Here is a 21,286-nt window from a genome sequence, read left to right as displayed (position 1 = left end):
AGGATGAACCAGACTTGTGAAGGTCAACAATTTTTTTGGCTGATTTCTTTTGATTTTCCCATGATGTCAAGCAATGAGGCACTGAGTTTGAAGGTAGGCCTTGAAATACATCAACAGGTACACCTCCAATTGACTCAAATTATGTAAATTAGCCTATCAGAAGCTTCTAAAGCCATTTCTGGAATTTTCCAAGCTGTTTAAAGGCACAGTCAACTTAGTGTATGTAAACTTCTGACCCACTGGAATTGTGATACGGTGAATTATAAGTTAAATAATCTGTCTGTAAACAATTGTTGGAAAAATGACTTGTGTCATGCACAAAGTAGATGTCCTAACCGACTTGTGAAAACTATATCCGGAGTGGTTGAAAAACGAGTTTTAATGACTCCGACCTAAGTGTATGTAAACTTCCGACTTCAACTGTATATTTTGGGAAATAACACAATTAGACTACCTGGAATAAAAGAAGAAACGTTGATGATCTGCAGTGCTGACTATTACAATGCAAGTCTGAACACCTGGTACAAGACACTTGCTATTGTGCATGTTTTGATCTGTAATGTTTTTTAAAAAGCAAAATTATTGTTTTGTGCATTTACAGAAATATAGTTGTCATCTGTACATTTTATACATTAGTATTTATAAATTATACAGGCTCATGTTAGCATCCAATCAACCTTGATTTGGAACATTGCCATTAGTTAATATGACTGCTCTGTTAACCATACCAATGTGATTGATGTGGCACCATCACAGATGTCATCTCTGCCGTCTCCTTCCCCGTGTGACCCTCAGCCCAGCGCCAGGTCTTTGATTCTCTTCATGTCTCTGTGTTTCCCTCCTGTAGCCCACAGCGCTGCCCCAGCAGAACTTCCCCATGCATGTGGCAGTGCCAGTCTCCAACCAGAATACTATGTCCTACAACCCAGGAGGATCCATGAGCAGCCAGGCCCTGGCTCAGGCCGCAGCCTCTCTGAGTGACAGCGGGATGCTCTCCCCCCCTCAGGCCTCCTTACACAGGAGTGGGGGTCAGCAGAGGCCCCCCACTCAAGGCAATGCGGGTCAGTACCACTACACCTCACTGTTGTTTTCACTACACCTGACAATAGTACGTACATGGTAGTAACTATGTAGGTACTTCTCCTATGAACTAGTGATGCACGACATACGCCTAGTTTCCTGAAAGTCACATATGAACACATTTATTTTAGGTTATATAAAGAACAGCTATGCATGATTTAATGAAAAGCAGCAAACAGACACAACATTGTTTCACATTTTTTAATAAACAGAAACAGGCAATAGGCTATACAGCTGGCTTCACAGTTTCCCCACCAAATAGGCCTACAAGGAAACTCGACATATATCGATGATGTTGAGTATGCGAGGTGGTCTGTGGGCCACTTATTACCTTCCACAAAAGGTTTTGCTTGACAAAAAGACGAGTAAGAATTCTACATTCCATGTATTCTGGAGCATGAGTCCAGCTTCTTTGGAAGGATTGAGTGCTGTATCCGGGCTGATCCCTGGCTCCCAGCTGAAGGATGCAGATGGTTAATCATATAATTTCATGCATCTTATTAGCTGGCATGCTGGGAAGGACAGACCTGGCGTGGGCCCCAGCCCAGCCGGAAAAGTATGTCCTCAGGAGGTACTGATTAGTTCACTGTTGCTCTGCCCGACAGGCCCTCAGCTCAACCGGCTGCATACATTTTCCTACGACATGGTCAAAGGCCTCTCTTGTCAGTTTCAATTGGTCATTCCATGCTTCTTGGCACACTTCATTGCATGCGAGGGGACTGTATTTGTTGTCTGTATGTGAGTATTGGGAACATTAAAGCTGCAATATGTAACTTTTTGGCTGACCTGACCAAATTCCCATAGAAATGTTAAGTTATAGATCTGTCATTCTCATTGAAAGCAAGTCTAAGACGTGGTATATCATTTCTATATGCGCTATTTCTATTCTTCCATTCTTAAGTTTAGTTTTTGTGTCTTTTACTTTCGGTTTTGTACTCCAGCTTCATTTCGCTGAAAATACAATATTTTTAGTTATTTAAAAAAATTCTCTTAGCAGTTTAGATGGTAAAATGATTCTCTACACTATACATTGCTTGTTTTGCCACAAACTGAAATTAGTCAAACTATTAGAATTTTAGCAACCAGGAAATAGTGGAGCGTTTTTGACCTGCTCAAATCAGTCTTATGTAGCAAAATCTGAAATTGTGTGTTTTATATTGGGTAAAAGTACAGACTCAAAATGGTGTATCATACACTACACTACAGTCGTGGCCAGAAGTTTTGAGAATGACACAAATATTAATTTTCACAAGGTCTGTTGCCTCAGTTTGTATGATGGCAATTTGCATATACTCCAGAATGTTATGAAGAGTGATCAGATGAATTGCAAATTTATTGCAGTCACTCTTTGCCATGCAAATAAACTGAATCTCCCAAAAACATTTCCACTCCATTTCAGCCCTGCCACAAAAGGACCAGCTGACATCATGTCAGTGATTCTCTCGTTAACACAGGTGTGAGTGTTGACGAGGACACGGCTGGAGATCACTCTGTCATGCTGATTGAGTTCAAATAACAGACTGGAAGCTTCAAAAGGAGGGTGTTGCTTGGAATCATTGTTCTTCCTCTGTCAACCATGTTTACCTGCAAGGAAACACGTGCCGTCATCATTGCTTTGCACAAAAAGGTATTCACAGGCAAGGATATTGCTGCCAGTAAGATTATACCTAAATCAACCATTTATCGAATAATCAAGATCTTCAACGAGAGTGGTTCAATTGTTGTGAAGAAGGCTTCAGGGCGCCCAAGAAAGGCCAGCAAGCGGCAGGACAGCCTCCTAAAGTTGATTCAGCTGCGGGATCGGGGCACCACCAGTACAGAGCTTGCTCAGGAATGGTAGCAGGCAGGTGTGAGTGCATCTGCACGCACAGTGAGGTAAATACTTTTGGAGGATGGCCTGGTGTCAAGAAGGGCAGCAAAGAAGCCACTTCTCTCCAGGAAAAACATCAGGGACAGACTAATATTCTGCAAAGGTACAGGGATTGGACTGCTGAGGACTGGGGTAAAGTCATTTTCTCTGATGAATCCCCTTTCCGATTGTTTGGGGTATCCGGAAAAAAGCTTGTCCGGAGAAGACAAGGTGAGCGCTACCATCAGTCCTGTGTCATGCAAACAGTAAAGCATCCTGAGACCATTCATGTGTGGGGTTGCTTCTCAGCCAAGGGAGTGGGCTCACTCACAATTTTGCCTAGAACACAGCCATGAATAAAGAATGGTACCAACACATCCTCCGAGAGCAACTTCTCCCAACCATCCAGGAACAGTTTGGTGACGAACAATGCCTTTTCTAGCATGATGGAGCACCTTGCCATAAGGCAAAAGTGATAACTAAGTGGCTCGGAGAACAAGACATCGATATTTTGGGCATGGAAACTCCCCAGGTCTTAATCCCATTGAGAACTTGTGGTCAATCCTCAAGAGGTGGGTTGACAAACAAAAACCCACAAATTCTGACAAACTCCAAGCATTGATTATTTAAGAATGGGCTGCAATCAGTCAGGGCATGCCAGGGCGGATTGCAGAGGTCTTGAAAAAGAAGGGTCAACACTGCAAATATTGACTCTTTGCATCAACTTCATCTAATTGTCAATAAAAGCCTTTGACACTTATGAAATGCTTGTAATTATACTTCAGTATTCCATAGTAACATCTGACAAAAATATCTAAAGACACTGAAGCAGCAAACTTTGTGGAAATTAATATTTGTGGCATTCTCAAAACTTTTGGCCACGACTGTACAGTTGAGGAACAATGGGAAAGTCATTCTGCTTTGAAAGTTGATAAACCTGTAAACTCACTTTTGAGAAAATGGCCTTTGAAGGATTTGGTACTATTTAATTAACCATGGCAATGTGACTGGGATTATGGCAGAATATAAACAGAGTAGTCATTCCCTCCGCAAGTCAATCAAACAGGCAAAACATCAGTATAGAGGCAAAGTGGAGTCGTAATTCAACGGCTCAGACACGAGACGTATGTGGCAGGGTCTACAGACAATCACGGACTACAAAAGGAAAACCAGCCAAGTCGCGGACACCAATGTCTTGCATCCGGACAGGCTAAACACGTTATTTTCCCACTTTGAGGATAACAAAGTGGCACCGACGCAGCCAGCTACCAAGGACTGTGGGCTCTCCTTCTCCGTGGCTGGCCCAGACGGTATCCCTAGCCGCATCCTCAGAGCAAGTGCAGACCAGCTGACTGGTGTGTTTACAGACATATTCCCTATCCCAGTCTGCTGTCCCCACTTACTTCCAGATGGCCACCATTGTTCCTGTACTCAAGAATGCAAAAGAAACTGAACTAAATGACTATCGCCCCGTAGCACTCACTTCTGTCATCATGAAGTACTTTGAGAGACTAGCCAAGGATCATATCACCTCCACCTTACCTGTCACCCTAGACCCACTTCAATTTGCTTACCGCCCCAATAGGTCCACAGACGATGCAATCGCCATCATACTACACACTGGCCTATACCATCTGCACAAGAGGGAAACCTATGTAAGAATGCTGTTCATTGACTATAGCTCAGCATTCAACAACATAGTACCCTCCAAGCTCATCATTAAGCTCACGGCCCTGGGTCTGAACCCCGCCCTGTGCATTTGGGTCCTGGACTTCCTAACGGGCCGCTCCCAGGTGGTGATGGTAGGAAACATAATCTCCACTTTGTTGATCCTCAACACTGGGGCCCCACAAGCGTGAGTGCTTAGCCCCCTCCTGTACTCCCTGTTCATCCATGACTGCGTGACAATGCACGACACAACAGTATTAGGCTGGATTACCAACAATAACGAGACAACCTACAGGGAGGAGGTGAGGGCTCTGGGAGTGTGGTGTCAGGAAAATAACTGCTCACTCAACATCAACAAAAGAAAGGAGATGATCGTGGACTTCAGGAAACAGCAGAGGGAGCACCCCCCTATCGACGGGACAGCAGTGAAGAAGGTGAAAAGTTTTTAAGTCCCTCGGCGTACATATCACTGACAAACTGAAATGGTCCACCCAGACAGTGTGGTGATGAAGGCGCAACAGCTCCTCTTCAACCTCAGGAGGCTGAAGAAATTTGGCGTGTCACCTAAAACCCTCACAAACTTTTACAGAAGTACAGTTGAGAGCATCCTGTATCATCGCCTGCTACGGCAACTGCACCGCCCACAACCGCAGGGCTCTCCAGAGAGTGGTGCGGTCTGCACAACGCTTCACGGGGGCCAAACTACTTGCCCTCCAGGACACCTACAGCATCCGATGTCACAGGAAGGCCAACAAGATAATCAAAACCAACCACCCAAGCCACTGCCTATTCACCCTGCTGTCATCCAGAAGGCGAGGTCAGTGCAGATGCATCAAATTTGGGACCGATAGACTGAAAAACAGCTTCTATCTCAAGGCCATCAGACTGTTAAATAGCCATCACTAGCACAGAGACGCTGCTGCCTACATACACAGACTTGAAATCATTAGCCACTTTAATAAATGGAACACTAGTCTCTTACATTTTTATTTATTTATTTATTTCAACTTTATTTAACCAGGTAGGTTAGTTGAGAACAAGTTCTCATTTACAACTGCGACCCGACCAAGATAAAGCAAAGCAGTTCGACACATACAACAACACAGAGTTACACATGGAATAAACAAACATACAGTCAATAATACAGTAGAAAAAGTCTATATAAAGTGTGTGCAAATGAGGTAGGATAAGGGAGCAAGGGCAATAAACAGGCCATGGTGGCGAAGTAATTACAATATAGCAATTAAACACTGGAATGGTAGATGTGCAGAAGATGAATGTGCAAGTAGAAATAGTGGGGTGCAAAAGAGCAAGATAAATAAATACCTACAGTATGGGGATGAGGTAGTTGGATGTGCTATTTGCAGATGGGCTATGTACAGGTGCAGTGATCTGTGAGCTGCTCTGACAGCTGCTGCTTAAAGCTAGTGAGGGAGATAGGAGTCTCCAGCTTCAGTGATTTTTGCAGTTCGTTCCAGTCATTGGCAGCAGAGAACTGGAAGGAAAGGCGGCCAAAGGAAGAATTGGCTTTGGGGGTGACCAGTGAGATATACCTGCTGGAGCGCGTGCTACGGGTGGGTGCTGCTATGGTGTCCAGTGAGCCGAGATAAGGTGGGGCTTTACCTAGCAGAGACTTGTAGATGACCTGGAGCCAGTGGGTTTGGCGACGAGTATGAAGCGAGGACCAGCCAACGAGAGCATACAGGTCGCAGTGGAGGGTAGTATATGGGACTTTGGTGACAAAACTAATGGCACTGTGATAGACTGCATCCAGTTTGTTGAGTAGAGTGTTGGAGGCTATTTTGTAAATGACATCGCCGAAGTCGAGGATCGGTAGGATGGTCAGTTTTACGAGGGTATGTTTGGCAGCATGAATGGAGGATGCTTTGTTGCGAAATAGGAAGCCGATTCTAGATGTAATTCTGGATTGGAGATGCTTAATGTGAGTCTGGAAGGAGAGTTTACAGTCTAACCAGACACCTAGGTATTTGTAGTTGTCCACATATTCTAAGTCAGAACCGTCCAGAGTAGTGTTGCTGGACAGGCGGGCAGGTGCGGGCAGCGATCGGTTGAAGAGCATGCATTTATTTTTACTTGCATTTAAGAGCAGTTGGAGGCTACGGAAGGAGAGTTGTATGGCATTGAAGCTCATCTGGAGGTTAGTTAACACAGTGTCTAAAGAAGGGCCAGAGGTATACAGAATGGTATCGTCTGCGTAGAGGTGGATCAGAGAATCACCAGCAGCAAAAGCGACCTCATTGATGTATGCAGAGAAAAGAGTCAGCCCAAGAATTGAACCCTGTGACACCCCCATAGAGACTGCCAGAGGTCCGGACAACAGGCCCTCCGATTTGACACACTGAACTCTATCAGAGAAGTAGTTGGTGAACCAGGCGAAGCAGTCATTTGAGAAACCAAGGCTGTTGAGTCTGCCGATAAGAATGTGGTGATTGACAGAGTCGAAAGCCTTGGCTAGGTCGATGAATACGGCTGCACATTAATGTCTCTTATCGATGGCGGTTTTGATATCATTTAGGACCTTGAGCGTGGCTGAGGTGCACCCATGACCAGCTCTGAAACCAGATTGCATAGCGCAGAAGGTACGGTGGGATTCGAAATGGTCGGTGATCTGTTTGTTAACTTGGCTTTCGAAAACCTTAGAAAGGCAGGGTAGGATAGATATCGGTCTGTAGCAGTTTGGGTCTAGAGTGTCTCCCTCTTTGAAGAGGGGGATGACCGCGGCAGCTTTCCAATCTATGGGAATCTCAGACAATACGAAAGAGAGGTTGAACAGGCTAGTAATAGGGGTTGCAAAAATTTCGGCAGATAATTTTAGAAAGAGAGGGTCCAGATTGTCTAGCCTGGCTGATTTGTAATAATAATGTTACTTTAATAGTACATATCTTGCATTACTAATCTCATATGGATATACTGTGTTCTATACTATCTACTGTATTTAGTCTATGCCGCTCTGACATTGCTCATCCATATATTCTTAATTCCATTCCTTTACTTAGATTTGTGTGTATTAGGTATTTGTTGTGAAATACTATTGTGAGATACTACTTGTTACTGTAGATATTGCTGCACTGTCGGAACTGGAAGCACAAGCCTTTTGAAACACCCACAATAACATCTGCTAAACACGTGTATGTGACCAATAAATTGTGTATTTGATTTGATTTGATTTTTACTATTGGAGAGCCCTTTTTTGTCTACACCCATCGTTCACACCCTCTTAAGCTTTATCCTCACCCATCTCTTTAAGGAGATGTACTAACAACAGCCGTCAAGCACCCATGCTAACTTGCTATCTACTTCCAGACACAAATGAGGGAACAGCTCACTGAACATTACTCGCCCTAGCAGAGCTGGTTAGGCTGTTATGTTATCCAGAGCATTGGTGACTGTAACTGTGCTGCTGGCAATAATTCAATTATCCTTTTTTGCCGATATTCAATGGGTTTTGAGCGTTCGGAAATTCATCAGCTATTCTGCTCTCTGACACTCAGACGAGAGTGCTCTGAAATCTGAGTAAATGACCAGACTGAATTTACGAACGCACCCGAAGTGGTTACTTGCATAGTGGAGTCTTTTGTTAAGACATGTAGCTAGCTAGCTAGGTAAACAGTGAACCATAATCCCAACTCATGACATTACTACCCTGCATGAATCTGCAGGCACCAAACTGAACCAAACAGGTTCAATGTTAGCTAGCTTTTCTTTAAAAAAAGTATGTATGTCTATGTAGGTATGTGTATGTATATATGTGTATATGTATGCATACGTGAATGGATATATATATTTACCCAAAAAAATATGGGGGATTGGAAATGATGCAGACAATTACATTGGAAGCAACATTCTTTCCGCAATATTAAGCTGATCCACCCCCCAGAAAAAAATATAATAATAAATAAATAAATAAAATAAAACAAAAACATTAGGATATAGCTAGTCAAGCAAATGGCTCTGAGATATGAATAATTAGATCATACACGTAACGTTATATAGCGAGCCAGCCAGCTAATGTTAGCTAGCTAGCTAACAGTACACTTTAACTTTAAATGAAACCACTTTCTATCAAATTTAGAAACGTGTAATATCTGAAAATGTAGCTAGCTAGACTATTTTACCCATATACATCATTCATGAATGGATCTCCTGTCGGATGCCATGGTTGCCCTTAATTTGAAGATGTAATCCGGAGACAGGTGTTTTCTCCATCTCCTTAGCTATCATACTCGAATTCAACTGATTTCAAAACACTTATGCAGTTTTACTACATGATACATTTAAAAAAAGGTGCGTTAGAGAGAATTACCTAGACATAGCGACCAGCTCAAATAGACAGATGCGTGCTATATGGCAGACCAATCCAAACTCATCTCTCGGCATGTCCAGCCCACTCATTATCTCAGCCAATCATAGCTAGCGGGAAGGTTGTGTCTTTTCTGTGGCTAAACCAACTAGGCTCGTAATTTAAAAATGTAATTCGTATTTACAGATTGCCATACAAGTTTGTTATTAACGCACATGAAAGTTCACATGTACAAGAAGGCATTTCTGCCCAAAAACATATTTTGATTATAATTTTTTTTTAAAGTTCACATTCAAATGGCTCTCCTGTGAAGTAGTGATCCGCGACATACAGCTAGTTTCCTGAAAGAGGTCACATATGCAGGTTCGAGTGATGGGACACTGTCCTTATTGTATAGCAAGACAACCAAGCAGAATGTCAGCGTGTTCTTTTCTATCCTCAACACCCTGACAGTGTTCAGTATGTTATTCAGACTGCAGCTAGACATGTTGGCGTATTGATGCATCCAAGGCTCCAAGACCAGAGGGACAGGTCTTTATTTGGCAATTTTTTCCAAAGAAGAGGAATAGATGGTTGAGTACAGTAACCGAGGAAAATGGCGACAGCTGTTAATGTCTGGCCCGCCGCTATAGTAACACACAATCAAACCACCAAGGACACCAGGAAGGTCACACATCCAACTGTTCCTTCTGGATAGTACAGAACAAGACTGTCTCTTGTTCTCAATGGACTGCTCATTTTGTGTTGCTCCAAACATGTTTTGTTAAGGGTTTAGAGATGACAACAGTCACTATATTTTCTTAGGGGCTATTCCTTCATTAGGAACTTGTCTGTGCCTGAAAGAGTTAACATACTAAAGGGTAGTGTTGAGGCGGCTGATTCTCTTTACAACATTTCCTTTAAAACTGACACCTCCATACCACCATCTCTCCTCCAGTTTCCTTCCTCCTATTGACAGGTGCATCTGTTTTTCCCAGTAAGTAACAAGGCAGCCCTTATATGGCTGGAGAGAGCCTGCAAGATGCCAAGGCCAGCAGAACCCTGGAGCTATTCCGGCCATGACATCCCTCTAAGTCGTTTGTACACAATGACCGGACAGCCTGTCATGGCTGCTATGTGCTCTGTGAGAGGCAGAGGCAGGTGGACATTAACCACTTTCCTTGCCAGGCAGACCACTGTGTCTCATATGATACAATATTAGGGAAAGTGAAAGTGAATACCTAGTCAGAAACACAAGCACCTGCGATAAAATCTGTAAATCTGTGTACGCGACCAATAAACTTTGATTTTTATATTGCTTTATATATATATACAGTGCATTCGGAAAGTATTCAGACCCCTTGACTTTTACCACATTTTGTTACGTTATGGCCTTATTCTAAAATGTATTCAATAGTTTATTCCCTCAACAATCTACATACAATACCCCATAATGAGAAAGCAAAAACAGGTTTTTAGAAATGTTTGCAAATGTATTAAAAATAAAAACGGAAATATCACATTTACATAAGTATTCAGAACCTTTACTCAGTACTTTGTTGAAGCACCTTTGGCAGTGATTTACAGCCTCGAGTCTTCTTGGGTATGACGCTACAAGCTTGACACACCTGTATTTAGGGAGTTTCTTCCATTCTTCTCTGCAGGTCCTCTCAAGCTCTGTCAGGTTGGATGGGGAGCGTCACTGCAGAGCTATTTTTACGTCTCTCCAGTGATGTTAGATTGGGTTCAGGTCCGGGCTCTAGCTGGGCCACTCAAGGACATTCAGAGACTTGTCCCGAAGCCACTCCTGCGTTGTCTTGGCTGTGTGCTTAGGGTCCTTGTCCTGTTGGAAAGTGAACCTTCGCCCCAGTCTGAGGTCCTGAGCGCTCTGGAGCATTTCTCTGTACTTTGCTTCGTTCATCTTTCCCTCGAGCCTGACTAGTCTCCCAGTCCCTGCCGCTGAAAAACATCCCAACAGTATGATGCTGCCACCACCATGCTTCACTGTAGGAATGGTGCCAGGCTTCCTCCAGACGTGACGCTTGCCATTCAGGCAAAATAGTTCAATCTTGGTTTCATCAGAGCAGAGAATCTTGTTTCTCATGGTCTGAGAGTCCTTTAGGTGCCTTTTGGCAAACTCCAAGTGGGCTGTCATGTGCCTTTTACTGAGGAGTGGCTTCTGTCTGGCCACTCTACCATAAAGGCCTGATTAGTGGTGCTGCAGAGATGGTTGTCCTTCTAGAAGGTTCTCCCATCTCCACAGAGAAACTCTGGAGCTCTGTCAGAGTGACCATCGGGTTCTTGGTTACCTCCCTGACCAAGGCCCTTCTCCCCCAATTGCTCAGTTTGGCCGGGCGGGCCAGCTCTAGGAAGAGTCTTGGTGGTTCCAAACTTCTTCCATTTAAGAATGATGGAGGCCACTGTGTTCTTTGGGACCTTCAATGCTGAGAAAAAATGTTGGTACCCTTTGCTAGATCTGTGCCTCAACACAATCCTGTTTCGGAGCTTTACGTACAATTTCTTTGACCTCATGGCTTGGTTTTTGCTCTGACATGCACTGTCAACTGTGGGACCTTATTTATACACAGGTGTGTGCCTTTCCAAAAAATTTCCAATGAATTTAATATAGCACAGGTGGACTCCAATCAAGTTGTAGAAACATCTCAAGGATGATCAATGGAAACAGGATGCACCTGAGCTTAATTTTGAGTCTCATAGCAAAGGGCCTGAATACTTATGTAAATAAGCTATTTCTGTTTTTGCTTTGTCATTATGGGGTATTGTGTGTAGATTAATGAGGAAATTGTTTTATTTAATCAATTTTAGAATATGGCTGTCACGTAACAAAATATGGAAAAAGACAAGGGATCTGAATACATTCCAAATGCACTGAATACTAGAGACTTTTTCCACATTTTGTTACTCTGAAATTGATCTTTTTATTTTATTTCCTCATCAATGTACACACAATAGCCCATAATGACTAAGCAAAAACATGTTTTTAGAAATGTTTTTGAAATACCTTATTTACAAAAGTATTCAGACCCTTTGCTATCAGACTTAAAAAATATATATATTTATATTTCACTTTAATTTAACCAGGTAGGCCAGTTGAGAACAAGTTCTCATGTACAACTGCGACCTGGCCAAGATAAAGCAACACATTGCGACAAAAAACAACACAGAGTTACACGTGGGATAAACAAAAGTACAGTAAATAACAATAGAAAAATCTATATACAGTGTGTGCAAATGGAGTAAGGAGGTAAGGCAATAAATAGGCCATTGTAGCAAAGTAATTACAATTGAGCAAATTAACACTGGAGTGATAGATGTGCAGATGGTGATGTGCAAGTAGAAATACTGGAGTGCAAAAGAGCAAAAAAAAAGTAAATAAAAACAATATGGGGATGAGGTATGTAGTTGGATGGGATATTTACAGATGGGCTGTGTACAGCTGCAGCAATCGGTAAGCTGCTCAGATAGCCGATGCTTAAAGTTAGCGAGGGAAATATTAATCTCCAACTTCAGCAATTTCTGCAATTCGTTCCAGTCATTGGCAGCAGAGAACGATAAGGAAAGACGGCCGAAGGAGGAATTGGCTTTGGCGGTGACCAGTGAAATATACCTGCTGGAGCGCGTGCTGTGGGTGGGTGTTGTTATGGTGACCAGTGAGCTGAGATAAGGCGGAGCTTTACCTAGCAAGGACTTATAGATGACCTGGAGCCAGTGGGTCTGGCAACGAATATGTAGCGAGGGCCAGCCGACGAGGTCGCAGTGGTGGGTGGTACATGGGGCTTTGGTGACAAAACGGATTGCACTGTGATAGAATGCATTCAGTTTGCTGAGTAGAGTGTTGGAGGCTATTTTGTAAATGACATCGCCGAAGTTGAGGATCGGTAGGATGGTCAGTTTTACAAGGGTATGTTTGGCAGCGTGAGTGAAGGAGGCTTTGTTGCGAAATAGGAAGCCGATTCTAGATTTCATTTTGGATTGTAGATGCTTAATATGAGTCTGGAAGGAGAGTTTACAGTCTAGCCAGACACCTAGGTATTTGTAGTTGTCCACATATTCTAAGTCAGAACCGTCCAGAGTAGTAATGCTAGAAGAGCATGCATTTAGTTTTACTAGCATTTAAGAGCAGTTGGAGGCCACGGAAGGAGTGTTGTATGGCATTAAAGCTCATTTGGAGGTTTGTTAACACAGTGTCCAAAGAAGGGCCAGATGTATCCAGAATGGTGTTGTCTTAGTAGAGGTGGATCAAGGAATCACCCGCAGCAAGAGCACCATCGTTGATATATACAGAGAAAAGAGTGGGCCCGAGTATTGAACCCTGTGGTTCCTCCATAGAGACTGCCAGAGGTCCTGAAAACAGGCCCTCCGATTTTAGACACTGAACTCTATCTGAGAAGTAGTTGGTGAACCAGGCGAGGCAGTCATTTGAGAAACCAAGGCTGTTGAGTCTGTAAGAATACGGTGATTGACAGAGTCGAAAGCCTTGGCCAGGTCGATGAAGACGGCTGCACAGTACTGTCTTTTATCGATGGCGGTTATGATATCGTTTAGTACCTTGAGCGTGGCTGAGGTGCACCCATGACCAGCTCGGAAACCGGATTGCACAGCAGAGAAGGTACGGTGGTTTTCGAAATGGTCAGTGATCTGTTTGTTAACCTTTTACGGGGGCAGCCCGACACCGGTACACTTATGACAACATCCAGCTCAAAGTGCAGGGCGCGAAATTCAAAATCTATTTTTTTTTAAATATTTAACTTTCACACATTAACCTGTCTAGGATCAGCGTGGCGCTAGCGGCACCCCCCCCCCCCCCCCCCCCCCACTGAAAAACCAGTGCCGCGAAATTCAAAAAAAATTTTTTTTTTTAAATATTTAACTTTCACACATTAAAGTCCAATACAGCTAATGAAAGACACAGATCTTGTGAATCCAGTCAACATGTCCGATTTTTAAAATGTTTTACAGGGAAGACACAATATGTAAAGATGTACATCTATTACCTAAAAACACATTAGCATAATCCACCATCTTTTATTTGTCCACCAACACCAGTAGCCATCACCAATTCGGCTAAACTAAGATATTTATAGCCCCTAACCAACAAAAAAACTCATTAGATGACAGTCTGATAACATATTTATGGTATGGGATAGGTTTTGTTAGAAAAAAGGGCATATTTCAGGTAGATGGCATAGGTTACAATTGCACCCACCGTCACAAATGGAATAGAAAAACTACTTAGAGCAACGTGTTTACCTACTTACTAATCATCAAACATTTCGTAAAAATACACAGCATACACGAATCGAAAGACACAGATCCTGTGAATACAGACAATATTTCAGATTTTCTGTGTCTTACAAGTGTCTTACAGCGAAAACACAATAAATCGTTATATTAGCATAGCACATAGCACATAGCAGCCCAGCATTGATTCTAGCCAAAGTGAGCGATAAAAGTCAACATCGCCAAAAGATATTACTTTTTTCACTAACCTTCTCAGAATTCTTCCAATGACACTCCTGTAACATCATATTACACAATCCATATAGAGTTTGATCGCAAATGTTTATATTTAGCCACCAAAATCATGGTTAGACAATGTGAAATGTAGACAAGCTGGTCAGAAAATGTCCTTGCGCCACTTAGACAGTGATCTACTCTTATACATAAATACTCATAAACGTGACTAAAAAATATAGGGTGGACAGGGATTGATAGACAATTTAATTCTTAATACAATTGCGGAATTACATTTTTTAATTTATCCTTACTTTTCAATACAGTTTGCGCCAAGCGAAGCTACGTCAAAAAACATGGCGTCCTAAGCCACTAAAATGTTTCGACAGAAACACGATTTATCATAATAAAAATGTCCTACCTTGAGCTGTTCTTCCATCAGTATCTTGGGCAGAGGATCCTTTCTTGGGAGTAATCGTCTTTTGGTGGAAAGCTGTCCTCTTGCCATGTGGAAATGCCAACTGCGTTCGGGATGAACTGAAAGCGTGCCCAGCTATTCACATCGTTTCAAAAATAAATGTCCCAAAATCGCACTAAACGGATATAAATTGCTATAAAACGCTTTAAATTAACTACCTTATGATGTTTTTAACTCCTATAACGAGTGAAAAGATGACCGGAGAAATATAACAGGCTAAACTAACGCTTGGAACAGGAGCGGGTCGGAGTCCTCCACGCGCGTTACGCACCAAGAAAAGACTTGCTAGCCTCAGGGTTTTTTCATTTGTAGTGCCTGTGAACGCGCAATCGACCCCATTGGAATCGTCATCACGTAAAGGCATCCAGGGGAAGACGTAAGAAGTGTCCGTATAGTCATAGCAATAACAGTGCCCTTTTAACTGACTTCAGAACAGTGGCCAACATTTCTGAAATCTGACTCCATGTCAGGGAAATTGCTGTAGAATGGGCTCTGTTCCACTTAGAGACAAAATTTCAACTCCTATAGAAACTATAGACTGTTTTCTATCCAATAACAATAATAATATGCATATTGTACGATGAAGGATTTTGTGGGAAGCCGTTTCAAAAATTACCCAATTAGCATAAATAGTCTCAACAGCGCCCCCATCCTCAACAGGTTAACAAGTCCAAGACACCAGATGAAAGGTGCACATCTTGTGAATCTAGCCAACATGTCCGATTTTTTATTTTTTTTACAGGGAAGACAAAATATGTAAATCTATTAGCTAACCACGTTAGCAAAAGACACAACTTTTCTAACTCCATCAGTTTCTTACTCCATCAGGTGCTATCACAAATTCGACCAAATAAAGATATAAATAGCCACTAACCAAGGAACAAATTCATCAGATGACAGTCTGATAACATATTTATTGTATAGCATATGTTTTGTTCGAAAAATGTGCATATTTCATGTATAAACCATAGTTTACATTTCAGCTACAACCCGAAATTGCACCGAAAGCAGCCATAATATTTACAGACACCAACATCAAATAGCTAATTACTCATCATAAAACATTTCTGAAAAATACATAGTCTGCAGCAATTGAAAGACAAGCATCTTGTGATTCCAAACAATATTTCCGATTTATTCAAGGTTTTACAGCGAAAACAAAATGTATCGCTATATTAGCGTAGCTACAATAGACAGAAATAATTAGGCGCCCACGGCCAGTTCACATGCACGACAGATATATGAAATAACATCATAAAATGGGTCTTACTTTTGCTGATCTTTCATCAGAATGTTGAAGAACGTGTCCTCTGTCCAGATGAGTCGTTGTTTCGATTCAGAATGGCAAATTTCCCTCTTCAATTAGCATTGGCACTAGCCGAGTGGCATAAATTTCTCCAACGTAAACACAGTCAGAGGACGGAACACGGAAAAACTCCCGAATAAAGTTTCAATAATCTGATTAAACTATATTGAAAAAACATACATTACGATGATATGGTCACATGTATCAAAAAAAATTCTAGCCGGAGACATTAGCCGTTCGTTACCAAGGCAAAACAGAAGTCAATCCCACTTCCTTCAGAGTACCGGAAGTGGACAGTCACGTCAAAGAAATAGTTTTTTTCCCACCACAGACCAAGAGGAGCACAAAAATGTCTTCTCTGACATCCTCTTTACACCAATAGGAAGGCGTATAGAGTGTCAGCAGACTCCTAAGTGTTAAGACCATGTATAGGCATCAAGTTGAAAAGAGCATCGATTTCTGACATTTCACTTCCTGGTCAGGAAAAGTGCTGCAGAAGGACTTCTGTTTCACTCAGAGAAATAATTCCAACTATTTTAGAAACTAGAAAGTGTTTTCTATCCAAAAAGAATAATAATATTCATATTGTACGAGCAAGATTTGAGTAGGAGGCCGTTTGAAATGGGCACGATTTCACTGGCTACTCAACACTTTGCCTTGCAGCCATAAGAAGTTAACTTGGCTTTCGAAGACTTTAGAAAGGCAGGGCAGGATGGATATAGGTCTGTAACAGTTTGGGTCTAGAGTATCATCCGCTTTGAAGAGGGGGATGACCACGGCAGCTTTCCAATCTTTAGGAGTCTCGGACGATATGAAAAAGAGGTTGAACAGACTTGTAATCCGGGCGGATAATTTTAGAAAGAGAGGGTCCAGATTGTCTAGCCCAGCTGATTTGTACGGGTCCAGGTTTTGCAGCTCTTTCAGAAAATCTGCTATATGGATTTGGGTGAAGGAGAAGCTGGGGAGGCTTGGGCAAGTAGCTGTGGGGGGTGCGGAGCTGTTGTCCGGGGTTGGGATAGCCAGGCCAGCCGTAGAGAAATGCTTATTGAAATTCTCGATTATCGTGGATTTATCAGTGGTGACAGTTATTCCTAGCCTCAGTGCAGTGGGCAGCTGGGAGGAGGAGCTCTTATTCTCCATGGACTTTACAGTGTCCCAGATCTTTTTGGAGTTAGAGCTACAGGATGCAATTGAGTTTATTGTGCCTTGAATTCTAAATAAATCACATACTGTCACCAGCAAAGCACCCCCACAACATCACACCTCCTCCATGGTTCTCGGTGGGAACCACACATGCAGTGATCATCACCTGAACAAGGCAGTTAACCCACTGTTCCTAGGCCGTCATTGAAAATAAGTTTTGTTCTTAACTGACTTGTCTAGTTAAATAAAGGTAAAATAAAAAAATTTAAAATGTTGCATCACTTGAGGTGTCACTGCAGACCTGGGTTCGATCCCAGGCAGGCGACGCACAATTGTCCAGGGTAGAGAAGGGTTTGGCCGGCCGGGATTTCCTTGTCCCATCGCTCTCTTGCGACTTCTTGTGGCTGGTTGCCAGCTGGATTGTGTTTTCTCCGACACATTGGTGCGGCTGGCTTCTGGGTTAAGCTAGTAGCAGTGCGGCCTTGCAGGGTCGTGTTTCGGAGGACGCATGGCTTTCGATCTTTGCCTCTCCCGAGTCCGAAGTGAAGTTGGGACAAGACTGTAAACTACCAATTGAATATCACGAAATTGTGGAGAAAAAGGGGTAAAAAAACAAAAATGTAAGCCCTTTATCTACTTTGCCAGATGATCTTATGGATACCATTTTTATGTCTCTCTGTGGAGTTTGAAGGAAGTTTCTTATTATCATTAGCGGAATTGCTAACTAGCGTTAGCGCAATGACTGGAAGTCTATGGTAACCAACGCTAGTTAGCGTCAGCTTGCGAAACTACCTCTAACTTCCTTCCAACAGAATGCAGAGACATACAAATGGTATCCATGAATTCATCTGACTCTGGGGAAGTAGATAGAGGGGTTCATTGCCAAAATCCCGAAGTATCCCTTTAAAGCTATAGATCTTAAATGTAATTCTGTCCTGAATCGTGACAGAAGCCTAGACATGCTGGGTATAAGTTTGAGTCAGAGGTTGGTGAGGTGATTGAATACTCTGAGTCAGTGCTGTGTGAAATGTTTGGTCTGTCTGTATTTGGTCTTTGGCAGTGCTCGGAGCCCTGACCCTGTGCTGGGTAAGCGGTAAGGTTGTGGGGTTGTATGTACCAAACTGGGTGGAACAGCAGAGACAGACTGCTTGGGAGAGAAACCTCTCTCTTCAATGCTGCTGTCAGATGGCCATTTCTTACATAGCTCAGATTTTTCACAAGCTGCAGCTATTGGGAGAAGAGAGGCCTTTTGGACAAAGCAGAAGGAATGCTCCTGTCTTGTACTGGTTGCTCACTTTTCACCCTCAGTGGTGTGGCTTGATATCTCTACTAAGAAGAGCTTACTAGCATGGAGAATGTCCTGGGAAATGCTCAGGATCAATGCTTAAGCCTCGGGAATGGTGGCCCTGATCCGAACACTAATCCTACCTGTCATGCCAGCTCTTGTCCATGGAAAGAAACCTCTCTTAATATTGACATGCACAGACAAAGTGCAAAATAATAATTTTGTCCATGGACATGACATCTCATTGCACCTTAGCATTTCTCTCTTCCACATTGTGGAAGCATAAGTACTGCAGCTGGAAAGCTGTAGCTTTTTGGAGTCGTTGTCATAGTTTCCTTTCTGCAGCAGTGTGAAGGAAATACATTAGAGGTCTTTGTCATTTGATTGGAATTGAGTATGTATTGATTCAGAATGAACATGAGCCTGTTTTTAATCCGAGAACATCATAATATTAAAACAAAAACATGAAAGTGTGTTTCTGTTAATGCACCACATCTTACGTTAAGCCACAATGGGATTTTCTATTTTCATACATTCATTTCACCCTTAGAACATTACAGGCAGTGCTAAATGTACACAGTGTTTAACTTGGGTAAATGATGCTCGGTAGAGAGGGTAATCGAGCACATGAGGAGCACAAAAGCCAGTGTTTAAATAAGGGGGAAAAAGGGCTCCAATATTCCTCCTGGAGAGGTCTCGCAGTGGCTCAGTCCCAGTGCTCTGCAGACATGAATCATGATAGATAAGGAGATTGGACTGAGATTATGTTTGAGCCCCGGGGGGGGGGGCTCCATAAAGTAGCCTGGGTCTTGGTGACCATGACAAAAGGCGAGTCAGGGTCTGAATATTCACTCACAAAGTACAGTATTTTGGTTTTGCAGGCAAATTGTTCTAGCTATTTTTAAATATATATTAAGTACATATTTTCATAGAGAGGTTTTTGATAGAAATTAATTTTAAATTGTTCTGTCTGGAATGAGCTATCTGTATTGGCTCTCGTTCAAATACCTAGACCTTGGCTCACAAGAATATGAACTTCTCATGCTTTGCTCAACTCGTTTTTCAACCACTCCACAAATTTCTTGTTAACAAACTATAGTTTTGGCAAGTCGGTTAGGACATCTACTTTGTGCACGACACAATCCATTTTTCCAACAATTGTTTACAGACACATTATTTAACTTATAATTCACTGTACCACAATTCCAGTGGGTCAGAAGTTTACACACACTAAGTTGACTGTGCCTTTAAACAGCTTGGAAAATTCCAGAAAATTATGTCATGGCTTTAGAAGCTTCTGAAAGGCTAATTGATATAATTTGAGTCAATTGGAGGTGTACTTGTGGATGTATTTCAAGGCCTACCTTCAAACTCAGTGCCTCTTTGCTTGACATCATGGGAAAATCAAAAGAAATCAGCCAGGACCTCAAAAATTGTAGACCACCACAAGTCTGGTTCATCCTTGATAGCAAAAACACCTGAAGGTACCACGTTCATCTGTACAAACAATAGTACGCAAGTATAAACACCCTGGGACCACGCAGCCATCATACCGCTCAGGAAGGAAACACATTCTGTCTCCTAGAGATGAGCGTACTTTGGTGCCAAAAGTGCAAATCAATCCCAGAACAACAGCAAAGGACATTGTGAAGATGCTGGAGGAAGCAGGTACAAAGGTATCTATATCCACAGTAAAACGAGGACTATATCGACATAACCTGAAAGGCCGCTCAGCAAGGAAGAAGCCACTGCTCCAAAACCGCCATAGAAAAGCCAGACTACGGTTTGCAACTGCACATGGAGACAAAGATTTGAAAAAATGTCCTCTGGTCTGATGAAACAAAAATATAACTGTTTGGTCATAATGCCCATCGATATGTTTGGAGGAAAAAGGGGGAGGCTTGCAAGCCGAAGAACACCATCCCAACCGTGAAGCACGGGGGTGGCAGCATCATGTTGTGGGGGTGCTTTGCTGCAGGAGTGACTGGTGCACCTCACAAAATAGATGACTTCATGAGGAAGACAAATGATGTGGATATATTGAAGCAACATCTCAAGACATCCGTCAGGAAGTTAAAGCTTGTTCGCAAATGGGTCTTCCAAATGGACAATGACCACAAGCATACTTCCAAAGTTGTGGTAAAATGGCTTAAGGACAACAAAGTCAAGGTATTGGAGTGGCCATCACAAAGCAGAACTGAAAAGGCAGTTCTGAGGCAGAACTGAAAAAGTGTGTGCCAGCAAGGAGGCCTACAAACCTGACTCAGGTTTGTGGAAGGCTACCCGAAACGTTTGACCCAAGTAAAACAATTTAAAAGCAATGCTACCAAATACTAATTGAGTGTATGTAAACTTCTGACCCACTGGGAATGTGATGAAATAAATAAAAGCTGAAATAAATCATTCTCTCTACTATTATTCTGACATTTCACATTCTTAAAATATAGTGGTGATCCTAACTGACCTAAGACAAGGGAATTTTACTTGGATTAAATGTCAGGAATTGTGAAAAACTGAGTTTAAATGTGTTTGGCTAAGGTGTATGTAAACTTCTGACTTCAACTGTATACACTACCGGTCAAAAGTTTTAGAACACCTACTCATTCAAGGGTTTTTCTTTATTTTTGCTATTTTCTACATTGTAGAATAATAGTGAAGGCATCAAAACTATGAAATAACACATATGGAATTATGTAGTAGCC

The 21,286-nt window shown here is 42.3% G+C and overlaps 1 protein-coding gene across 10 annotated transcripts in view; it reads left to right on the top strand.

Moving 5' to 3' along the window:
• Window positions 1–21,286, top strand: part of LOC129867070 (myocyte-specific enhancer factor 2A-like) — a 124,554-nt gene that overhangs the window by 89,066 nt on the left and 14,202 nt on the right. For all 10 annotated transcript variants that reach the window (XM_055940221.1, XM_055940220.1, XM_055940228.1 and 7 more), the window contains one exon: window positions 848–1,061. In XM_055940221.1, coding sequence (XP_055796196.1) covers window positions 848–1,061 — 214 coding nt within the window. The remainder of the gene's footprint in view (window positions 1–847; window positions 1,062–21,286) is intronic.

The sequence above is a fragment of the Salvelinus fontinalis genome, chromosome 12, assembly GCF_029448725.1.
Source record: "Salvelinus fontinalis isolate EN_2023a chromosome 12, ASM2944872v1, whole genome shotgun sequence".
Taxonomy (NCBI): Eukaryota; Metazoa; Chordata; class Actinopteri; order Salmoniformes; family Salmonidae; genus Salvelinus; species Salvelinus fontinalis.
Note: the sequence above shows the minus strand (reverse complement) of the source record. Positions and strands in the feature narration are given on the sequence as shown.